The following is a 17,632-nucleotide window of genomic DNA, read 5'->3' on the forward strand; positions in this document are numbered from 1 at the left end:
GTGCAGCTCTGATCCGAGCATCTTTTCCGCAGCATCAATCCGTTATGTTCATTCGGACGCTGAGGCCTTAGCCCCTCACCTATCTGGGATTTGTAGTTCATACATTTAGGCCACCAAACGCTATTTTCATAAAGAGCACCGTCTAGGTAAGCCGGCCGCTCACCCTTCCCTCCGCACCCCTGCCACTCCCATCCTGCCTTCACGACCCAGAATGAGAGTCACTTGTGCCCCCCACATCCGCTCCGGCCGACCCAACTTCATCCCCCCTAACGGGTTACCCAAGTCGCTGAGCAGGACTCCTGCTGTCAGAGAACACGGACCTGCCTCTAGGGGCATCGGTGTGGATGCCCCCCGGGGTCCCCTGGTTGGCAAAACTGTCTCTTCAATCAGGTAATGACACAAGCCGTTCCCCAGGCCTTTACCACCACTAGGCGGTGTCGGCCTGGTTTGAGGGCAGTTTATCGATAGGGTTGCTCTTGCTCCGTCTCCCAGGGCATCTAGAAACCCATACTCCAGACGGGAAGGCGAGCATATAAACTTCCAGGGATAGTCTTGAGGCTTTACGAAAATGCGCTGGACAGCGTCAGAAAGCTCAGCCTGAATCCGTTCTAATGACTGCTGCCCCCTCCTGGCCACACCCACACCCTGCAGGCCACCGGCTGGAATGCATCCCAACCCCGGAGGGCACTCTGAGGGTGGGCTGGCACACGGGCAGGCCTCAGGGAGAGGCAGAGGGGCACGGGAGGAGGAGAAGGCCACTGCACTGGTGGGCAGCTCAAGACCTCTCCACTAAACAGGGAAGGAGCTACATGCCTGCTCACCGTGGAGGGTGTCCCCAAATTAGAAGTGTGGGTGAGAGGCAGGAAGAGAAAGGAATCGGAGCGAGGAGAGGGTGTCCACGGTCCCAGGGCTGTCATCCTCTGGGTAAGTTCGCTGCGGGTCCCAATCATCTCAAGCCAGCAGGTCGGAGCAGCCCTGAGAGCACTCACCACAGAAACCCTTCCTACCAGACACGGCAGGAAGAATCCATCTGGAAGGTGCTTTGGAGGGTAGGGAAGCAGTGTGTCAGAAACAGCTGAGACCCGAGCTCTGCCCTCTGCCCCTTCCCCAGCCTGCGGAACCTGGGTAGGGGCAGCTGCCAAGACCCCCACCCACTCCCAGGAATGAGACACAGTCCACTGGAGAACACCAGCTGCTGTAGTGTAGCTTGGTTTTATTTATGTCCACAAATATTTCAAAAAAATTACAAAATACTCAAATGGAGAGAACACAGAAGTCACGATTTCTGGGTGTCTACTCTGTTTACACTGTGTTATCTCATGGCAAACTACTCATATATACATTTAGCTTCAAGATATATATAAACGTAGCAAATCAGAATGTACACTCTGCTCTGCTGCTGCAGTGGGACATGAAGCTCAATCTTGACAACATTCAACAAGATACGTACAAAACACAGAAAAGCAAAACCAAACTTCAAACAAAAGGAAGGAAAATCCAAAAGGAAACCAAGGGGTTGGGCTTCAAAGACACTGTGAAGATCTGGGGCCTCCTAAACAAATTGGCTGACCAGGTGAGGGTTTCAGGTCCTAGGCTCTTAAATGGAAGAATCTCAGTGCTTCACCTTGGGATATGGGGGAAAACCAAAACCTAACGAGAAAACACCTTCAGACAGTCTTCAAGTAAAGACTTCTAAGTACTTCACTCTCTCTTCTTTGGAAAAACGGATGACACAGAGAGGCGGTCAAGAAGGTCTAACTGAATGGCAGGCACTGTGTTCCACCAAAAGGAAAACAAGAGATGCAGAGGAGGTGGGGGCCTCAGGCAGGAGCTGCAGGAGGGCCGGCCCTGCCCCCAGAGGAAACAAGTGCCTCCTGCCTGTGCGGCCCGAGTCTGGGGACACAGGACTCCTTTGAGCTCGCCTCCCTCTAAGGAGCTGAAGTTAAGGCAGAAATGGAACGGGAGAAAATGAAAGAGAAAAGCGACAAACATTTCCAGAACATTCCCAGCAGACAAAACAATCCTGTCTGTCCCAACTGAAACCAAACATAGTTTTAATAGAAACTGGAAATGCCCCTGATGCAGGTTTGAGTCCAGAACCTGAATCTCAGCTAATGCCTGCTGGCTTCTGGGTCAACGTGCCAGCCTTCTGGTCCTGTCCGCAACCGAGTCCCAGTCCTGGCCACACCCCACACCCACCGACCCTCGGGCACTCTGCCACGTCATCCAGCAGTCCGGCAGCTCTCCGATGGGACTACCATACACAATGGCAGAAGCGGCCCTCGAGTCTGAGGGGGGATGGAACAGGAAAGATCACACCCTGAGACAGAAGGCCGGATCCCCAGGTGCAGACGTCCCCAGGTCCCCCGCCCTCCGCCCCGGAGAAAGCACACCATGCCTGCAACTCAGAAAGGAGAGGTGGACGCTCCGCAGAGCAGCTGGAGCCCTCAGACTGGCAGCTCCCAGGTGCAAGGAAGCCTGCCTTCTCATTCCATGTCAGCAGCTGCGACTCTTGTCCCTGCCCCCAGGAGGAACGGTGGGACTCAAATGGTGTCCCCATCCGACCTGGGTCACCACACACGGACCTGCTCCTGGGGGAGATGCACAGGCCGCCACCCACAACCATGCCAACTCCGGGGCCTCCAGCTGCGTGGCCAGGAGGACCTGGCCTCCCCGCAGGAAGATCCTAATGATGACACACACAAAAGAGGTTTTTTTTAAAAAACAAATTCCCCTGGCAAGTGTGTGTGCCTAGTTCTTTGTAAGGAATGGTGTTTTCTTGAATTTTCTAGAATGTTTATGAAATTGTCAGAGTATTTAAAAAGGCAGTTCATCCAGAACAACCAAATGTGTGTGCACAGAAATCTAGAAGGAAATCTACAATCAGACACACAGAAACATGTGCTTTCTTTCTATCCTGCAGAGACAGAACAAGGTGGACATTTAACTCCTGCACTCCTGGGACAAAATAAAAACGGTTTCATCGAACAGATATCCGCACCTCTGGCAAAGCAAAAGCTAGGAACAGACAGAAGTGAAAATCAAGGCAGCAAAACAAAAGAAACGGTCCATAACATCAACCCTGCAGACCCCTGGATGCTCACTGCTGCGACTGCTCCGCGTCCCAAGCCTCTGCCCGTTTGCAATTAGTAACGCCCATCTGCTCCCTTTAATTAAAGGGATAATTATATATAACTTTTTATTAAAAAATCAACTCTGTATTCTGTCAATAGCTGGTAGGAATTCACAATTAGTGACATGGCTGGAAAAAATAGATCAGAATAGTTTGTGGAAGAAAAAAAAAAATGCCATTCTAAAATTATTTATTTACAGACGTAAAAAGCCATGCTGCAGAACTTTCTCAAATTATGAAGATCTCCTACAATGTATTAAAATAAAAGTTTTTTTTAAAAATTATAGCTCTTGGATTCCAAATTCATATGCCACCTATCTGCAAACCTCGTGGGTTCTGGAACACACGTAACTGAGTGTGTCTGCACGCACAGTGAAGGGTGTGAACTGGATTCTAGCACCTACCAAGAAATCAAGGAAGGAAAAGAAAACTAAAGCCAAACCCCAAGATTGCAGGGAAAGTTTTCTGAATGTTCAGTCCAGTCCAGGACTCACTAAGTTTCTGGGGGACTGTCATGCAGGGAGACCCAAACCAGTCTCAAGGAATCCTCTCTACAAACAAACACTATTATGCTGATAACATTTTTAGTGGTGGGGTTTTTAAATATATAAAGAAATCTTTAGAAGATATTCTTTTTGCTTTTGTAGCTCATATTGTATGTAAAAAGTCCTGTTTCTCCCCCCAAGAACTGGGGTTTCCACAGCCAGCGCTAACAAATAAATAACTTATAACTGCTTGTCACCTTCTTTCTTCAGTCGACTAGAAAGAAAACAAAGGGAGAAAGTATTCAGTACCAGGCCTGGGAAGGTGGGACCAGGCATGCAGCTCGAGGGTGCAGATGACCGGCGTGGCCTCCCACGCAGGTGACCCTCCCCCTCCCCTCCCTCCCATCAAGATGGCTCCGTGGGAGTCCCCTCCAGGGCCAAGAGGCCAGGGCCCGCAGAGCCACGGGGAGGAGTCTGGCACTTGCTGATATGGGAGGAGCACGGTGGGCACGGCCAGGAGGGGCGACCATTAGGCTGGGTCAGTGGCCCACCGGTGGGGTACATGGGAGCCTGGGCTAAGAAAGTGAGCCCCCACCCCCTTCTAGCCCCTCCCCACCTCACCTGTAATAATCTTCCTGACTTGGTAGGTGGCCACCATGCATGTGGGGGTGTCCATGCAGCCACTGCTGTTCCATGGCCAGTCTCTGCAGCTCTGCTGACTGGGCATGCATGGCCTGCAGCTGGTGGGCTGCAGACATGGGGGGTGGAATGGCCCCAGGCAGGTCTCGGGGGTAGGGGGTACCTGCCAAACACAAAACAGCCTTCGATACAGAAGGGCCAGGGGAGTGGCCAGGATGAGGCCCTCAAGGAGGTCGGGTCAGGAGACAGCCCTGCGGGGAGGAGTAGGAGCCCACTTACTGTGCAGGGGCCGGCGTAGCAGAGCTCCCCCCCGACCCCAGGAGAGAGAGGAGGCCCAAAGTACTGGCCCTTGGACCCCCTGACCCTAGGGGTGGAGGTCAGGGGAGGATGGGATATGCACTCCCTCGTCCTCAAGGTTTCAAGCTCTTCCTTCTTCACAGAGGCCCACTCTGAACCCTCGGTTTAGACTCAGCGCCTCTGTCACTCCTTCACCTCACGCTGTCCATGTCCTGGCTCTAAGGACTCATTTATACTCACTCACCCCCAGCTCTCTGAGGGCAGGGGTTTGCCTGCCTGGTTCCCAGGTGGATTCCCGGCACACAGAAGGTATTTGTTGAATACGTGGATGGATGGATGGATGGACGAACGGGACGTCAGATACCAACCCAACTCTCACACCGGCCCCTCCTCCCCCAGGCGCATTCTTACCAAACACTGGATGACGAAGCATCTCGTGCTCATGGGGGGGCTGTCCAAGCAGAGGATTGGGGAGGGTGCCAGGGGGATAGGGAAAACGAGCCAGGTGAGGGCCAGCGGTCAGGGGGTCAACCAGCGGGTGCACTGGGCCTGCTGAACCTAAAAAAGAGGCAGAAGACCAGATGCAAGTGGTGCAGGGCTCTGGGGCTCTCTCCGTGTCCGCCCTCCTTGGGTGTAATTACCAGTGACTTCCTCCTCACCATAGCCGGCTCCTGGCCAGCAGGGCCACCAAAAATCCTGACCCAAAGTGGCTGCCCCCACCCCAACCTGCAGGAAAGTTCCAGAAAGTAACACAGAGATAAGTTCACACACCATTTCCTCCTCTCATTCCTGAGCGCCTCGCACCCCTACAAGCAGAGTCTCCTCCACGCTGTTTTATTGAGGACCCTTGGTCATCCAAGCCCACCTGGCCGAACACCCTAGGCCTGCCCTGCACCTGTCAGGTCCACAGGGACCCCAGGGCCGCCTCCCCGGCCCTTCACCCACAGAACCCACAGGGGGTCAGCAGAGCGGGTGCTGCCAGATGCCGCATGCCGTTGGCAGGGAGGAGGTGCACTAAGCCCTGCTCTCTCCTCTCTGGGCCCTGTGCCCCTGTCTCCCTGCAGACGTCCCTTCCCACCTTCAAGCCCACTCCAAAGTTACCTTCTTGACGAGGCTTCCTCGTGACTTTCTCATTGAAACCTTGCTCCCAGCTCCCGTTCCCTCCCCCTGGTTAGCTGTCCTCCAGAACCCGGACTGCTTTTCACACTCCAAGGTATACTGACTGCCCCCAGACTGGGCCGGTAAAACGGACAGGGTTGCTATCAGCATCTACAGCTGCGCCTGACATATCACAGGTGCTCCGTAACTATTTGTCACATGGATGAATGCTGTATGGACGAATGACTGCCTGTCCTCAAACAGCACTAAGACACATCCACTGGTTACACAGGAGCTTAGACAGCCCATGCCGGGTGGCATCAAAGTTCCAGGTGTCAGGACCATGGAGTGAAAGGGACAGCTCCCAGGCTTCCGCAGAACCACCTGCCTGAACACAGTCCAACCTCCCCATCAGGGCTCAGTGCAGAGATGGAAAGCAAGGTGCTGCCCTCCCCACCTCTGGGCCCTGCTCTATCAGTCACCCTCCTCCCCAGCACGGAGGCAGGTCTGGCCACTCTGAAGTCCTGCATGTGGGCTGTGCCCTGGGACTCCATGGCAGGCCTTGGTCCCCGAGTGCAGGCCCAGCCCCTCCCACCCCACCTCGCCGGTCTGCAGAGCTATAGATGGAGCAGGGACTCCAGCTGCACCTGTCTGCCTTCCACCCAGCTGGCCAGTCGGCAGAACTTTGGGAGCTCTCATTCCCAGAACGGATGGGACTGCGTAGCCCCGACCAGATGAGCCAAGAGAAGCCCAGGCCCTGTACCCAAAGAGGGAACAGGAGAACTGTTCTTTTAAGTTCTCACCGAAAGCTACCCTGGAGCCTCCCTGGGTGTGCCAGTTGCCTCCACCTGGGCTCCATCGCTCTGCCTTGCTCCTCAGGCCCCACTTCCTGTCTTTAACCCGACTCAGTGAGCACAGGCTGCTTCCCACCATCCCCGGCACCAGAGGTACAGGGCCAAGAACCTAAGCTTTATCCAGGAAATGGCAAGCAAAGGGCCCCAGGGTGACTCAGCATTCTGGGGACTTGTAGCTCTGGAGAACGGAGGGGCTGGGCGGAGACAAAGGCTGCGGGTGAGGGAAGCAACGAGAGGGTTCCCCGACAGACGCAGACCATTCTCAGCTGTCAGGAATGAGGGATTCCTTCAGGAAAGAACCGCCTCCACTTCTGGACAGCGGCTCTGCCTCTGCCCCTGCCCTGTACCTTGTTACACCAGAACTCAACCCACAGCACCCTCTCACAGCCCAGCCCGGGGGTCACCCACCTTGGTGGAGGGGGTCCTGCTGGTGGAGGTGGAGGTGCGAGTGGATGTGTGAGTGCTGGTGATGGTGTGGAGTCACGTTGAACATCTGCAGGCGGGCCAGAGGGTCGCTGGTCAGCGATGCCATGCGCTCGGCGTGGATCCGCTCGGCCGCCAGTCTATCAGGGTAGCTCATCTCAGGCCGTAGCTGGGGGCCCGCCAGGGCCAGTCTCTCCCTCTCCAGGGGGTTCAGGCCCGGGTGGAAAGAAGCAAAAGGGTGGGGGCCCGCAGTGGGGGGAATGGTGAGGGCGCTGTGTCGGGCGAAGTGCTCCATGGGGTTGGTGGCTGGGTGCAGGGGGTCCAGCTCCGGGGGCTTCACCTCGAAGCCTGGCTTCATCCTCTCCCGTAGCTCCCGCTCCCGGATCTCCCGTTCCCGGATCTCCCGCTCCCGGAGCTCCCGCTCCCGGATGGTGGGGTCCACGTTGTAGAGGCCGGGCATGTGGTAGGCCAGCAGGGGGTCAGTGGGGTTGAGGGGCATGTAGAAGGGGTGGTTGCGGTTGGTGGGTGACATGACGTGGGGCCGAGCGTACTCGCTCAGAGTCCGAAGGGCAGGCGTGTCGGGCCCGATGTATGGAGGCACCGCGGCAATGGTGGTTGGTGGCGGCTCGAAGGATGGCCGCATGTGACCAGGACCACTGAGCTGGGGGTCGCTGAGGCGGCCCTCGTGGGCTGAGCTGGACGCCTTCTGCTGAAGGAAGGGAAGGTGTGAGGGGCAGGCACTCACTATGCAGAGCTGAGCTTGGCCCTGCCGCCATCCCGCACTGGCCAGCCAACGTGGTCCATCCACCCAACACCAAGAGCAGGCCCCAGCCATGGCGGGGCACAGGCCTGGGCCGCCAGGACGTGGTCCGGCCCCTGCTGGGACAGTCTGCTTTGTGCCTACAGCTTCCCTTGTGCCCTGGATGGGGCTGTGCATCGGAGAGTGAGCCAAAGAGCAGAGCTGGGGAGGGACCCCCCCGCTGCCTGGCTGACCCCCAACTCACGGCTGCTCTCTCCGCCTCCCGCTCCCGCTCGCGCTCCCGCTCGCGCTCCTTCTCCTTCTCCTTCTCGCGCTCCCGCTCCTCTCGTGCTTTCTGCTCAGCCTCCCGTTTGGCCTTCTCCACGGCCTCCTCCCTCTTCTTGGCCAGTTTGGATCCCGCCAGAGGCATGAAATAGAGGTCTGTCCGCGCACACGAGTTGTAACCACGGTCCAGATGTTTGTAGAACCTAAAGAAGGCCACGTCTCTCGCTGGGGCCCCGCCTAAGCCGCAGCCTGCCCCAGCTGCCCAGCCCATCCCTGCCCTGGCTGTGCCCGCGTTCCTGGGGAGCCAGTACCTGGCTGACTGGCTGGCATGGCTGGGGGTGTCCACCACAGTGGGCTCGGGGGATGGGCTCCTAGGTGGGGGAGGTGGGCTCTCAGGCTCCTCAGCATCATCCAGAGCCTCTTCCTTGATCTGGACCGTGGGGAGCGGGCAGGCTGTCCCCCCGGGTACGCTGCCTCCCGAGGGAACAGCAGCAGAGCAGGGTGCCTGGGCCGAGGGGCCAGGTCCTGCAGGTGGGGTGGAGGTGGAGGAGCAGGTTGGAGGGGTGATGGGAGGAGGGCCCCCAGGGACAAAGGGGTGCTGAGCAAATGGGGGCTGGGGGGGCACCTGGTGGAGGCCTGCTGGGGGGTGAGCGGCAGCAGCAGGAGGCAGGCTCTGGCTCTGGGTCAGCACTGGGGGCTGTGCAGGGGAGGAGGGCAGGGGCTGGCTCTGAGGCATGAGCTGCAGGGGGGGCGGATGGGCTGATGGGGGATGGTGTGTGGACAGGGAGCTCAGGGGCTTCAGTGCTGGAGGGGGTGGGAGGTTGGCATTCATGGAGAAGGGCGAGGGCCCTGAGAGGTGAGGCGGGTGCTTGTGGGCTTGGGGGGCTGGCAGCTGGGGGATGGGCGTGGTGGGTGGGGGCTTGATGTGGGGCATGGCCAAGGGGGCTGGCGGCAGGGGCTGCTCCCGTGGGGGCTGCTGGGGCTGCAGTGCTGACTGCGAGGCTGTGGGCTGCAAGGAGGCATGAGGGAGAGCTGACGCCTGAGAGGCCTGGGGAGGGAGGCCAAAGGGCTGAGGGGGGCCTGGGTGCTGCAGCAGGGGCCCAGCCTGGAGGCTGTGAGGGCCACCTGGGCCCTGACTATGCAGCGGGGGCTGGCTGTGAGGTGGGGCGGAGGTCTGGCCAGCTGGCACGGTCAGAGGCTGGAGCGGGGGATGTGGTGAGGGCAGCCGCTGTGGGTGCAGGGCGGGCGCCTGCTGGATATGAGCATGGGGAGCAGGAACCACCGGGGCCTGTGGCTGGCCGGGGGGCTGGGAGGCCGAGGGGGAGCCCTGCGGAGGGCCTGCAGTGGCAGAGGGCGCGGGCCCTGGTGTGGGGAGCTGAGAGGTTCCCGGTGGGGCGGTGGAGGGTGCTGGAGGGGCCGCACTGGGGGTCCCCTGCAAGGCTGGGGGCTGGGCCTGCAGCATCTGCTGCTGAGCCGAAGAGTCCGAGTCGCTCTCGTTGTCCTGGGGGCTGGGAATGCTGGGGGACGTGCTGCGATTGTCCTGGTCGATGTCTTTGGGGTCACTGCTGCCCTCATCGTTGACGCTGCGGCTGTCCGAACTCTCTCCCTCACCTTCCGATGGCGAGTTGGGCCGGCTGATCTCCTAGGGCCAGAGATGGTAGGGATGAAGCTCCAGGAGAGCAGAGCCTCTTGCTGCCCTGCGTTGCTAGCGGACAAGGCGGCAAGCCTGGTCTCAGGGACCGCAGGTCCTCCTTCGACTCGGCCAGTCTCGGGAACCAATCTAGGTCCCTCCCTAGGAGATGGGGCACCGCTAGGCCCCAGGGAGAATCTGGGCTCAAGGACTCTCAAGGGGTGTTAGCTGCCAGCTACAGTCACAGCGGCTCAGCTGCGCATCTCACCTGGGTTTTCGTCTTCTTGGAGCTGGTCCTGTCGGCCTCCTCTGTGTCAGAGGCCACCTTCTCCCGCTGGCGCTTGGTGCTCTTAAGGGGGGATGAGGCTTCCTCCTTCACCTTCTGCAGTGGGAAAGCCCAAGAGGGGCATCAGGCCAAGAGAGAATGTCCCATTAGCCTCAGGGTAAATGACGATGGTTTGCTGACACCTTGCTCCCGAACTCGGGAGTTCCATCTCCAGAAGCAAGAAAGCTCTGGAAGGGACTAGCTGAGGCCAGGAAAAAACAAGTATCTGGGGGTGGAAATAACTTGGCTTGGGGCGGGGGGGAGGGAGGAGCCTTTCCAATCACACCCTACCCTTTGCCCCTGAGGCCTTGGGAAACTCAAGGCAGAGATGGCCCCCAAAGGTCAGTGCTGGGAGCTGCACTGGACCCCCTTTCTCCAGACCCTAGACCCCAGGCCGCAGTCTGCAGCCCTAGTCTAGGGCAATGCTGATGCCCAGGGAGCCTCCAGGAACATCCTGCAGGGCCTCATCTGAGGGAGCTGCACATCAACTCCAGCAACCTGGGGTTTTAATGAGAGGCAGGGCCAAGCAGGCCCACTACCCTTGGGGACGGGCGCTCACCTTGGCTGACTTCTTCACTGTCTCCGCTTTACTGTCATTGCTAGAGGTGCTGGCAGCGCTGGGCGAGTTCCGGCCACTGGAGCGGATGTCTTCATTGATGGGCGAGGCACGACCATCAGGGCTGGCTGGCTGCTTCTTTCGACCACTGCGCAGTGTAGACATCTGCCCACCCAAACCGGAGGCTGGTGAGACTAGACCCCAGCACACACGCAGGAGCCTCAGGAGCAGACCCCACCACCAGCATTATGGCAAATACCAGGCCCTGGCAAGCACAGGCACCTCTGGCTGTCCCTCACTGTGTGGGGGGTCAATATGGAGCTAGGGGAGGAGGGGGTGAATGGGTGGGTTCACATGGAAAAGAGCAATTCTTAAACCCAAAGCACTCATCTCTAGGGATGGTCCTGGATATTGTGTGGTAGAAACGAGCAAGATTTTCTGAGGGGGCAGAAGTCAGCAAGGGCCATCTACTCTGCCAAGTTCTCCAGAATGACAATCATACACTCTGCTTCAAATCACCTCACTCTTTCTGTTTATTCCACAGAACTGCCCACTTCCTCACCCAAACCAAACCAAACACCTGCTGATTTCATCTGACAGTACGAGAAGTGACCCAAAGGGAGAAGCCGTCAAATAATGTAGCTCAGCTCCTAAAACCACAAGCACTTGAGCATGTTTCTGCAAAGCCATGGGGCTCAGAAGAGATGGGGCGACAATGATTCATGTCAGTCCATCTGCCGGGTGGCCTGGGAACAAGCAGCCTTGACAAGATGCTAGGGTCAGAGGAAGGTGAACGGTGCCATCTACATGCGTATAAGGGCCACTGGGGAGGCCAGCCACAGGGAAGGACCCTGGGGCATCCCCAGCTCCCAAGCTGGGAAAACCCTTGCTCCCAAAGGTCCCTGCTGCCACATTTCCAACCTGGAAAACAAAACCTCTTTATGAAAAAGGCTATACAGTGAGGAGATAAATGTACCAAAAGTTTCTAAAACTGAATCAAATATTAGGGGAAAAAAAAAGCACCTGCAAGTTTTAAGTAGCAGAGAGATGCCACACTACAGGTGGTGGGCCCAGGGGCCAGAGGAAAGTTGGGAGACTTGTAAAGCCTGCACTGAACCAGACACTGATACCTAAGAGTTCTCTGTAAAAGTAAGTTCAGGACGTGCACCCCACTGACGACACGAGGCAGGGAGAGAGAAAGCAGAGGCTCTTTCCAGAGCCACAGACAAAACAAATACCTTTGAGCCAATCATCACTTCTTTGAGGGGGCTGGTTCTCTACCTAAAACGAATTGCTTCCCAGCCTCCTGGGAAGCACAAGCCCCAGCATCCTAGTGACCTGAAGTGGCCCGGGTCGCCTGCCCTGAGGACTCACCGAGCCACGACTGCGCCGAGTCCTCATGCTATGCTTCCCACTGAGCCCATCATCTTCCTCTTTGACAGGTTTGAACATGAATGGGGGAGGGTCCACGGGCTTCTCAATGGGGGGGAGCTCGCCGTATTTCTTGAAGTGGATGCGGCAGTCCGTGCAGAGCAGGATGTTCTCCCGGCCCCCGTGGTGCCAGTCTTTGGAGGCTGCGTGAGGGAAGAGGAATGCGGGTGGGGGCCCTTCCATCGGCTCAGACAGATGCCCATCACTCACTCTGCCGCTGCCTGCTCTCTCCTGAGGATTTCAGGAACATCCACCTCCCTCCCCAATCCCATGGTGCCTGGGAGGAGATGCCAACAGGCTTCCCAAAAACACAGGTACCCCGACTCCGACCACACTGACTGTAAACAGGGGAGTGACAAAATATACAGATTTCTGCCTTCTCAAGTAACCCTGAAGCACAATGCAAATGTCAAGCCAATGACACTCTGGCAGATCTTCAACTGGACTCATGAAATGTTCAGAACCTGAAAGTGCCTGAGCCTGGTCTGTCTCAGTGGATGCTCCCACTGTTTCCCCCCGCCCCGATCCCCACTTACTGGTGGTGAAGCAGTGGCGGCAGGCGTACCCCTTTAATTCCTGCTCGCTGTCTTCACTGTCAAAGTCATCCTCGCTGGCTGAACTCAAGTCCACTGGGCATGGCAGGAACACAACAGGGGTGGGGGAGAAACCATCATGCTTGGCCAAGACCGGGACCACCTGTGACCTGCCCCAGGCTCTAAGCCACCAGTCAGAGCGGCCTGGAAGGCTGAGGTGGGGCAGTGTTCATGAAGGACCACTCTGAATTCCTCAGGGCCAAGAGATCAGAGGGAAGAACTCGTGTGTGGGGCGGTACCCAAGGGTCTGCCCTACCCTATTTTTGGAGACTGATGTCACACCTGAATCCTGGCGTGGGAGGCACTGATACCCACAACTGGGAATGTGAACAGGCGAAGTACATCCATATACATTCCCTGACACATCGAGGCATCCTGAGGAGCTCCCTCTCCATCGAGTCCTACACCCCCCCCCCCCCCGCCAGCACACATGGATTATTTGTTTGCAAGTGCAACATAAGCAACCCTCAGGCTGAGTACCACGGGCCAGGACAGAACCACAAGACCCACCGCTGTTTGCCAGCTTTTAAGGGTTAGGAAGGTATCATACTAGACTGCACATCACACTGGGACCAAGAGGAGGATCTTGGTAAAGCAGGAGGAAAAAGAAGAAAATGTTAATCTGCTCTTACTGCTAACACAATACCAACGCAATGAGACTCAGACAGTTTATCATCTACGAAGTGAACAACCTCCAACGAAGTTACTGAAAACACCCCGAGAGATGGTCAAGACTTACATTTCCCTAAAAAATTAAAATGATGTTGAGTTTATTTTAAAAATTTAAATGCATGAATGATTCGTAAAACTCTGCTACCAAAACCCCAAAGTCAGCACTACATCTGGGTGCAGGCTCTGCACATATGCACAGCACCCACTATGTCCCCAACCTGTACTGTGACAAGGATGCTTGTGAGGGTGGGCCCAGAGCTGGGACAATGCACCTGTGGCTGCGTGGGAGAAGTCCCTCACTTACGGAATTCGCTGGAGGGGGGTCTGGAGGGCGTGCTGACGGGTGTGGATGCGGTGCGGGTCTTGATCCTCCTGAACACGGCCTGCCTGCGGTGCCTCCGATGGGCCCGGGAGCTGGCTGCTTCGGGGGTTTTCTTCCAGTAGTAATAGAAGGTGATCAGCTCCCCCTGCAGGAGAGAAGGCTGGCTGTGACGGAAGGGTTCAGAGGGGCTTTGCTTTTCCCGTTCCCACAGCACGCCCGCCCTCTTCCGCCAGGAGCAGCAGCTGGTTCCTAACAGCTGTGCTGGAAATGAGCACAAAGGACAGTCATGAGAGGAACGGTGCTTGCTCAAGACACACCTGTGAGCTGCCCACTAACTGGGTGAATGGGCTTGTCCCCTCAGCCCAGCAGAGCACAATTTCTAGATTTCAAGAACATTCGTTCATTCAACAAATATTTGCTGAGTGCCTACCATGTGCCAGAGGCCACCACAGAGGTACACCAATAAACAATCGAAAAGAAGGAAAATCCCTGCCCTCCAGCAGTGTGTGTGCACAGATGTTTTCTTCACAGCATTCCACTGAAATCATACAGGTATGACAAGGAAATGCCTGGACAGTTAGATTATTCCAGAAAGAAGCAAAGGAAACAACTGAGATGATGGGGAACGGGGGGGTCAAGAAAAACAGAGACCCGAAATCCAGGAAAACTGCTCCACAGCCTCTACCCCAATCTGAGTGCCCACATCGGGACAAGCTAGTACAGCATCCTGAAGGTGAAGACAAAGTAAGACCCTGAGGGACAGACACAGTGGTGGTGACGCAGAGGGGAAGTGCCATACGTCACAAGGCCAGCCTTTATAGCAGAAGGAGCTATTCTTTCCATGGCCCAGCAGAAACGAAGGCAAGAAATCCTTAAAAAACAAAACAAAAAACAGCAAGGGGGTATGAGCCCAAATGCAACTTTCAGAAAGGGGGGCAGTTTCGGGGTGCCGGGGTGGCTCAGTGAGTTGAGCGTCCAACTCTTGATTTTTGGCTCAAGTCATGATCCCAGAGTCGTGAGATCCAGCCCCTTGTCAGGCTCTGAGCTCAGCGGGGAGTCTGCTCAAGATTCTCTCCCTCTGCCACCTCTGAGGTGGGTGAGGGCACGCGTGCTCTCTCTCTCTCTCTCTCAAACAAATAAACCTTTAAAAATAAGAAAGGGGCACTTTTTGCTACCCCCACCTCCAGGAGCTCAGCAGGCACACCATACACACCAACAGGTGAATGGCATGTTTGGCTAACCCTGGTTGACACAATACCAATTTCTTAAACATCCCAATAAAGTATCTTTACCGGGAATTAAAAAAACCAAAAAACCAAAAAAACAAAGCAGCGGAAGTGTGTAGTTCACATTAATTATCTCTAACTGAATCAATCTTGTGGACAATCAATTAGCGTGGCTGACTACTGAATCCTGGGAAGCCACCCTGTGGGTAACTCGTATACCCCATTGTGGGAGCTACTTGGCCAGAGCAGCACACTGCCTCACGAAAGGCTCAGTGCCCTGTGAATGAAGGATCCAAGAGAGAGAAACAAAGATTTTGTTCTCCAGTGACCTGAGATCTAGCTGGAAAGACCAGTATTGGGGAGACTAAAGTGGACAAACAAGGGCAGATACCACGCGACAAACTCTTGTGATCGCTGGAGCATCCAGTCAGATGAGGTTTCATTAAAACATCCCCCAGAAAGCAATGGCCTTAGAGCGATGAGAAGTGAGTTTGTAGAGAAGTGGACAGATTTCAAGCGGGGAGATGGCTTCTGCAAAGCAGGTAGTACGTGTGTGCTGGGTGCTCACTACTCAGAATTGGAGTCTATGCCTGTGTGTTTTCTAAGCGGGACCACAGCTGTTGTCAGATCCTTAAAGGAGCCTGTGATTCAAAAGGAACTTCTGACTGGCTCCCATAAGCCTAGAGCATGTATCTCTTGGAGCTGTCGTTATGTTTCAGTCTTTCCAAGTGCCACTTAACAAAATGCTAGTGACTGCCAATATTTAACAGATGAAGCATGACCCCAGGCCAAGGAGGCCAGGAGTCAACCGCCAAGGACTAGCACACACAAGTCTGCAAGCTCTCCCCACTCTTTTCAGTTCCATGAGACAGTAACTCAGCGATAAGGGAAAATGTAGGAATGCCCTTGGATTTCTGACCTGTTTGTCTATCACATGTTATTCCACAAATGTAGGCTACAATTGTCCCTGTGGTGACTGGAGCATCCTGAGCCCCTAGGTCATGATCTGAGAACCTCCTGGCTCCTGCCTTTTTACTTCCTATTTTCCTGACTTGGAAAGTCACTTATCTGTACTGATCTTTTGGTGTTGGCTGGCTAGAGGGAACAAATTCATAAATCCACTAGGGGATTAAGAGACCTGTGCTGATATAAAACTGATCTGACTCTGGTTTTCCTATGAGAAAATACAGAACAAAAGCCAAGGCAAGTCACTGTCACCCTTCAATCCTTTGTCAGAGTGACATCACTCTATTGGTTCAAAAAGACAGCCAGTGCAGTAAATCATGGCCCAATCCCAAAACTAGAAGGAAGAATGTGAAACCCCAAAGTGGTACCTCCCACTGCCTCCTCTAGCTGAAGTCATTTTAGGGGCCAGCAGATGAGAAGCCTGGGATGTAAGAGGAAATGTGAAGCTATAGGAGACAGAAGGAATCAAAAATGGGAGAGAAAATGAGGGTCTCTGCTAAACCTCAGCTAGAGCGGATGGCTGTTAGCAACTGCACTGACATCTCCATGCAGCGCTGGTCTAGCACAGTGCTGCCTCACGCAGTTACAAGGGATTGAGGGTGGGGGCGCCCACCCCACCTCTGCCGCTGCCCATAGCCAAAAGTCCAGGTACAACTTATGACTCTCCTAACAGTCTACTGTTGACCAGAAACCTTACCAATGATATAAACAGTCAATTAACACACATTGTGTATGTTATATTATTTACTGTATTCTTGCAATACGTAAACTAAAGAAAACGTTACTAAGAAAATCATAAAAAGGAAAAATATATATATAGTACTGGACCATATATATATAAAAAAAAATCTGCTTGTAAGTGAACCTGAGCCGTTTTAACCTGTGTTAAGGTCAAATGTATTTCTATTTCTCAAATGTGAATGTCTCAAAGAGTTTCAAATGGTTTTAAAAGACAGCATAACTCGATTAAAATCGGGGAAGCCAGAGTTCAGGGAGGCTATGACACCAGACAGAAAAAAGGCTCAGGAGAAAACCACAGGTTCCCAACTTTAACTTCCACTCCTGCACTGTGTACTCCACTCCTAGAGTATGTGAGAAAATTAGGACATGACAAAGAAACCTAATATTGAAATAACAAAAACTTTTTGTCAACACTTAAATAATAGCTTTTAGGGGCCCCTGGGTGGCTCAACAGTTGGTTAATCATCTGTCTTCAGCTCAGGTCATGATCTCAGGGTCCTGGGATTGAGCCCCGAGTTGGGCTCCCTGCTCAGCGGAGAGTCTGCTTCTCCCTCTCCCTCTGTTCCTCCCCCCAGACTCATGAACTCTTATGCATGCATGCTCTCTCTCAAATAAATAAAATCTAGAAAGAAAGAAAGAAAGAAAGAAAGAAAGAAAGAAAGAAAGAAAGAAAAGAAAGAAAGAAAAGAAAGAAAAGAAAGAAAGAAAGAAAGAAAGAAAGAAAGAAAGAAAGAAAGAAAGAAAAAGAAAGAAAGAAAGAAAGAAAAGAAAAAGAAAGAAAGAAAGAAAGAAAGAAAGAAAGAAAGAAAGAAAGAAAGAAAGAAAGAAAGAAAGAAAGAAAGAAAGAAAAAGAAAGAAAGAATAGCTTTTAAAAGGAGGGCGCCTGGGTGGCTCAGTCAGTTAAGTGTCTGCCTTCAGCTCAGGTCATGATTTCAGGGTCCTGGGATCGAGCCCCGCACGGGGCTCCTTGCTCAGCGGGGAGTCTGCTTCTCCCTGTTTGTGCCAGTGCATGCTCTCTCTCTCTCTGACAAATAAATAAAATCTTAAAAACCAAAACAAGGAAAAGGAGTCCAGAACAGATTCTATTACCTGAGTACCAAGCCAGAAGGAGTCTCCACTATAGGCCTATAAATTAGTTTGGAAAATGCAAATATAAATTTCAAACTTCAGGAAGATGGGGTAGTGACTAGAACTCTCATACATTGCTGGTGGGAATA

The 17,632-nt window shown here is 54.4% G+C and overlaps 1 protein-coding gene across 10 annotated transcripts in view; it reads right to left on the reverse strand.

Annotated features, from left to right (window-relative positions):
• Positions 1 to 1,153: 1,153 nt before the first annotated feature.
• RERE (arginine-glutamic acid dipeptide repeats) overlaps positions 1,154 to 17,632 on the reverse strand; it is a 418,893-nt gene continuing 402,414 nt past the window's right edge. For 6 of the 10 annotated variants that reach the window (XM_027580026.2, XM_027579626.2, XM_027579705.2 and 3 more), the window contains 11 exons: positions 13,465 to 13,627; positions 12,432 to 12,524; positions 11,839 to 12,038; positions 10,468 to 10,629; positions 9,852 to 9,965; positions 8,265 to 9,595; positions 7,934 to 8,156; positions 6,915 to 7,635; positions 4,966 to 5,112; positions 4,240 to 4,420; positions 1,154 to 3,892 (listed from right to left, as the gene is read on the reverse strand). In XM_027580026.2, the coding sequence (XP_027435827.1) occupies positions 3,859 to 3,892; positions 4,240 to 4,420; positions 4,966 to 5,112; positions 6,915 to 7,635; positions 7,934 to 8,156; positions 8,265 to 9,595; positions 9,852 to 9,965; positions 10,468 to 10,629; positions 11,839 to 12,038; positions 12,432 to 12,524; positions 13,465 to 13,627 (3,369 nt within the window). In that variant the 3' untranslated portion in view covers positions 1,154 to 3,858. The remainder of the gene's footprint in view (positions 3,893 to 4,239; positions 4,421 to 4,965; positions 5,113 to 6,914; positions 7,636 to 7,933; positions 8,157 to 8,264; positions 9,596 to 9,851; positions 9,966 to 10,467; positions 10,630 to 11,838; positions 12,039 to 12,431; positions 12,525 to 13,464; positions 13,628 to 17,632) is intronic. The other 4 variants (XM_027580098.2, XM_027580252.2, XM_027580334.2 and 1 more) reach the window with 1 other exon arrangement.

Source organism: Zalophus californianus, chromosome 4 (genome assembly GCF_009762305.2).
Source record: "Zalophus californianus isolate mZalCal1 chromosome 4, mZalCal1.pri.v2, whole genome shotgun sequence".
Taxonomy (NCBI): Eukaryota; Metazoa; Chordata; class Mammalia; order Carnivora; family Otariidae; genus Zalophus; species Zalophus californianus.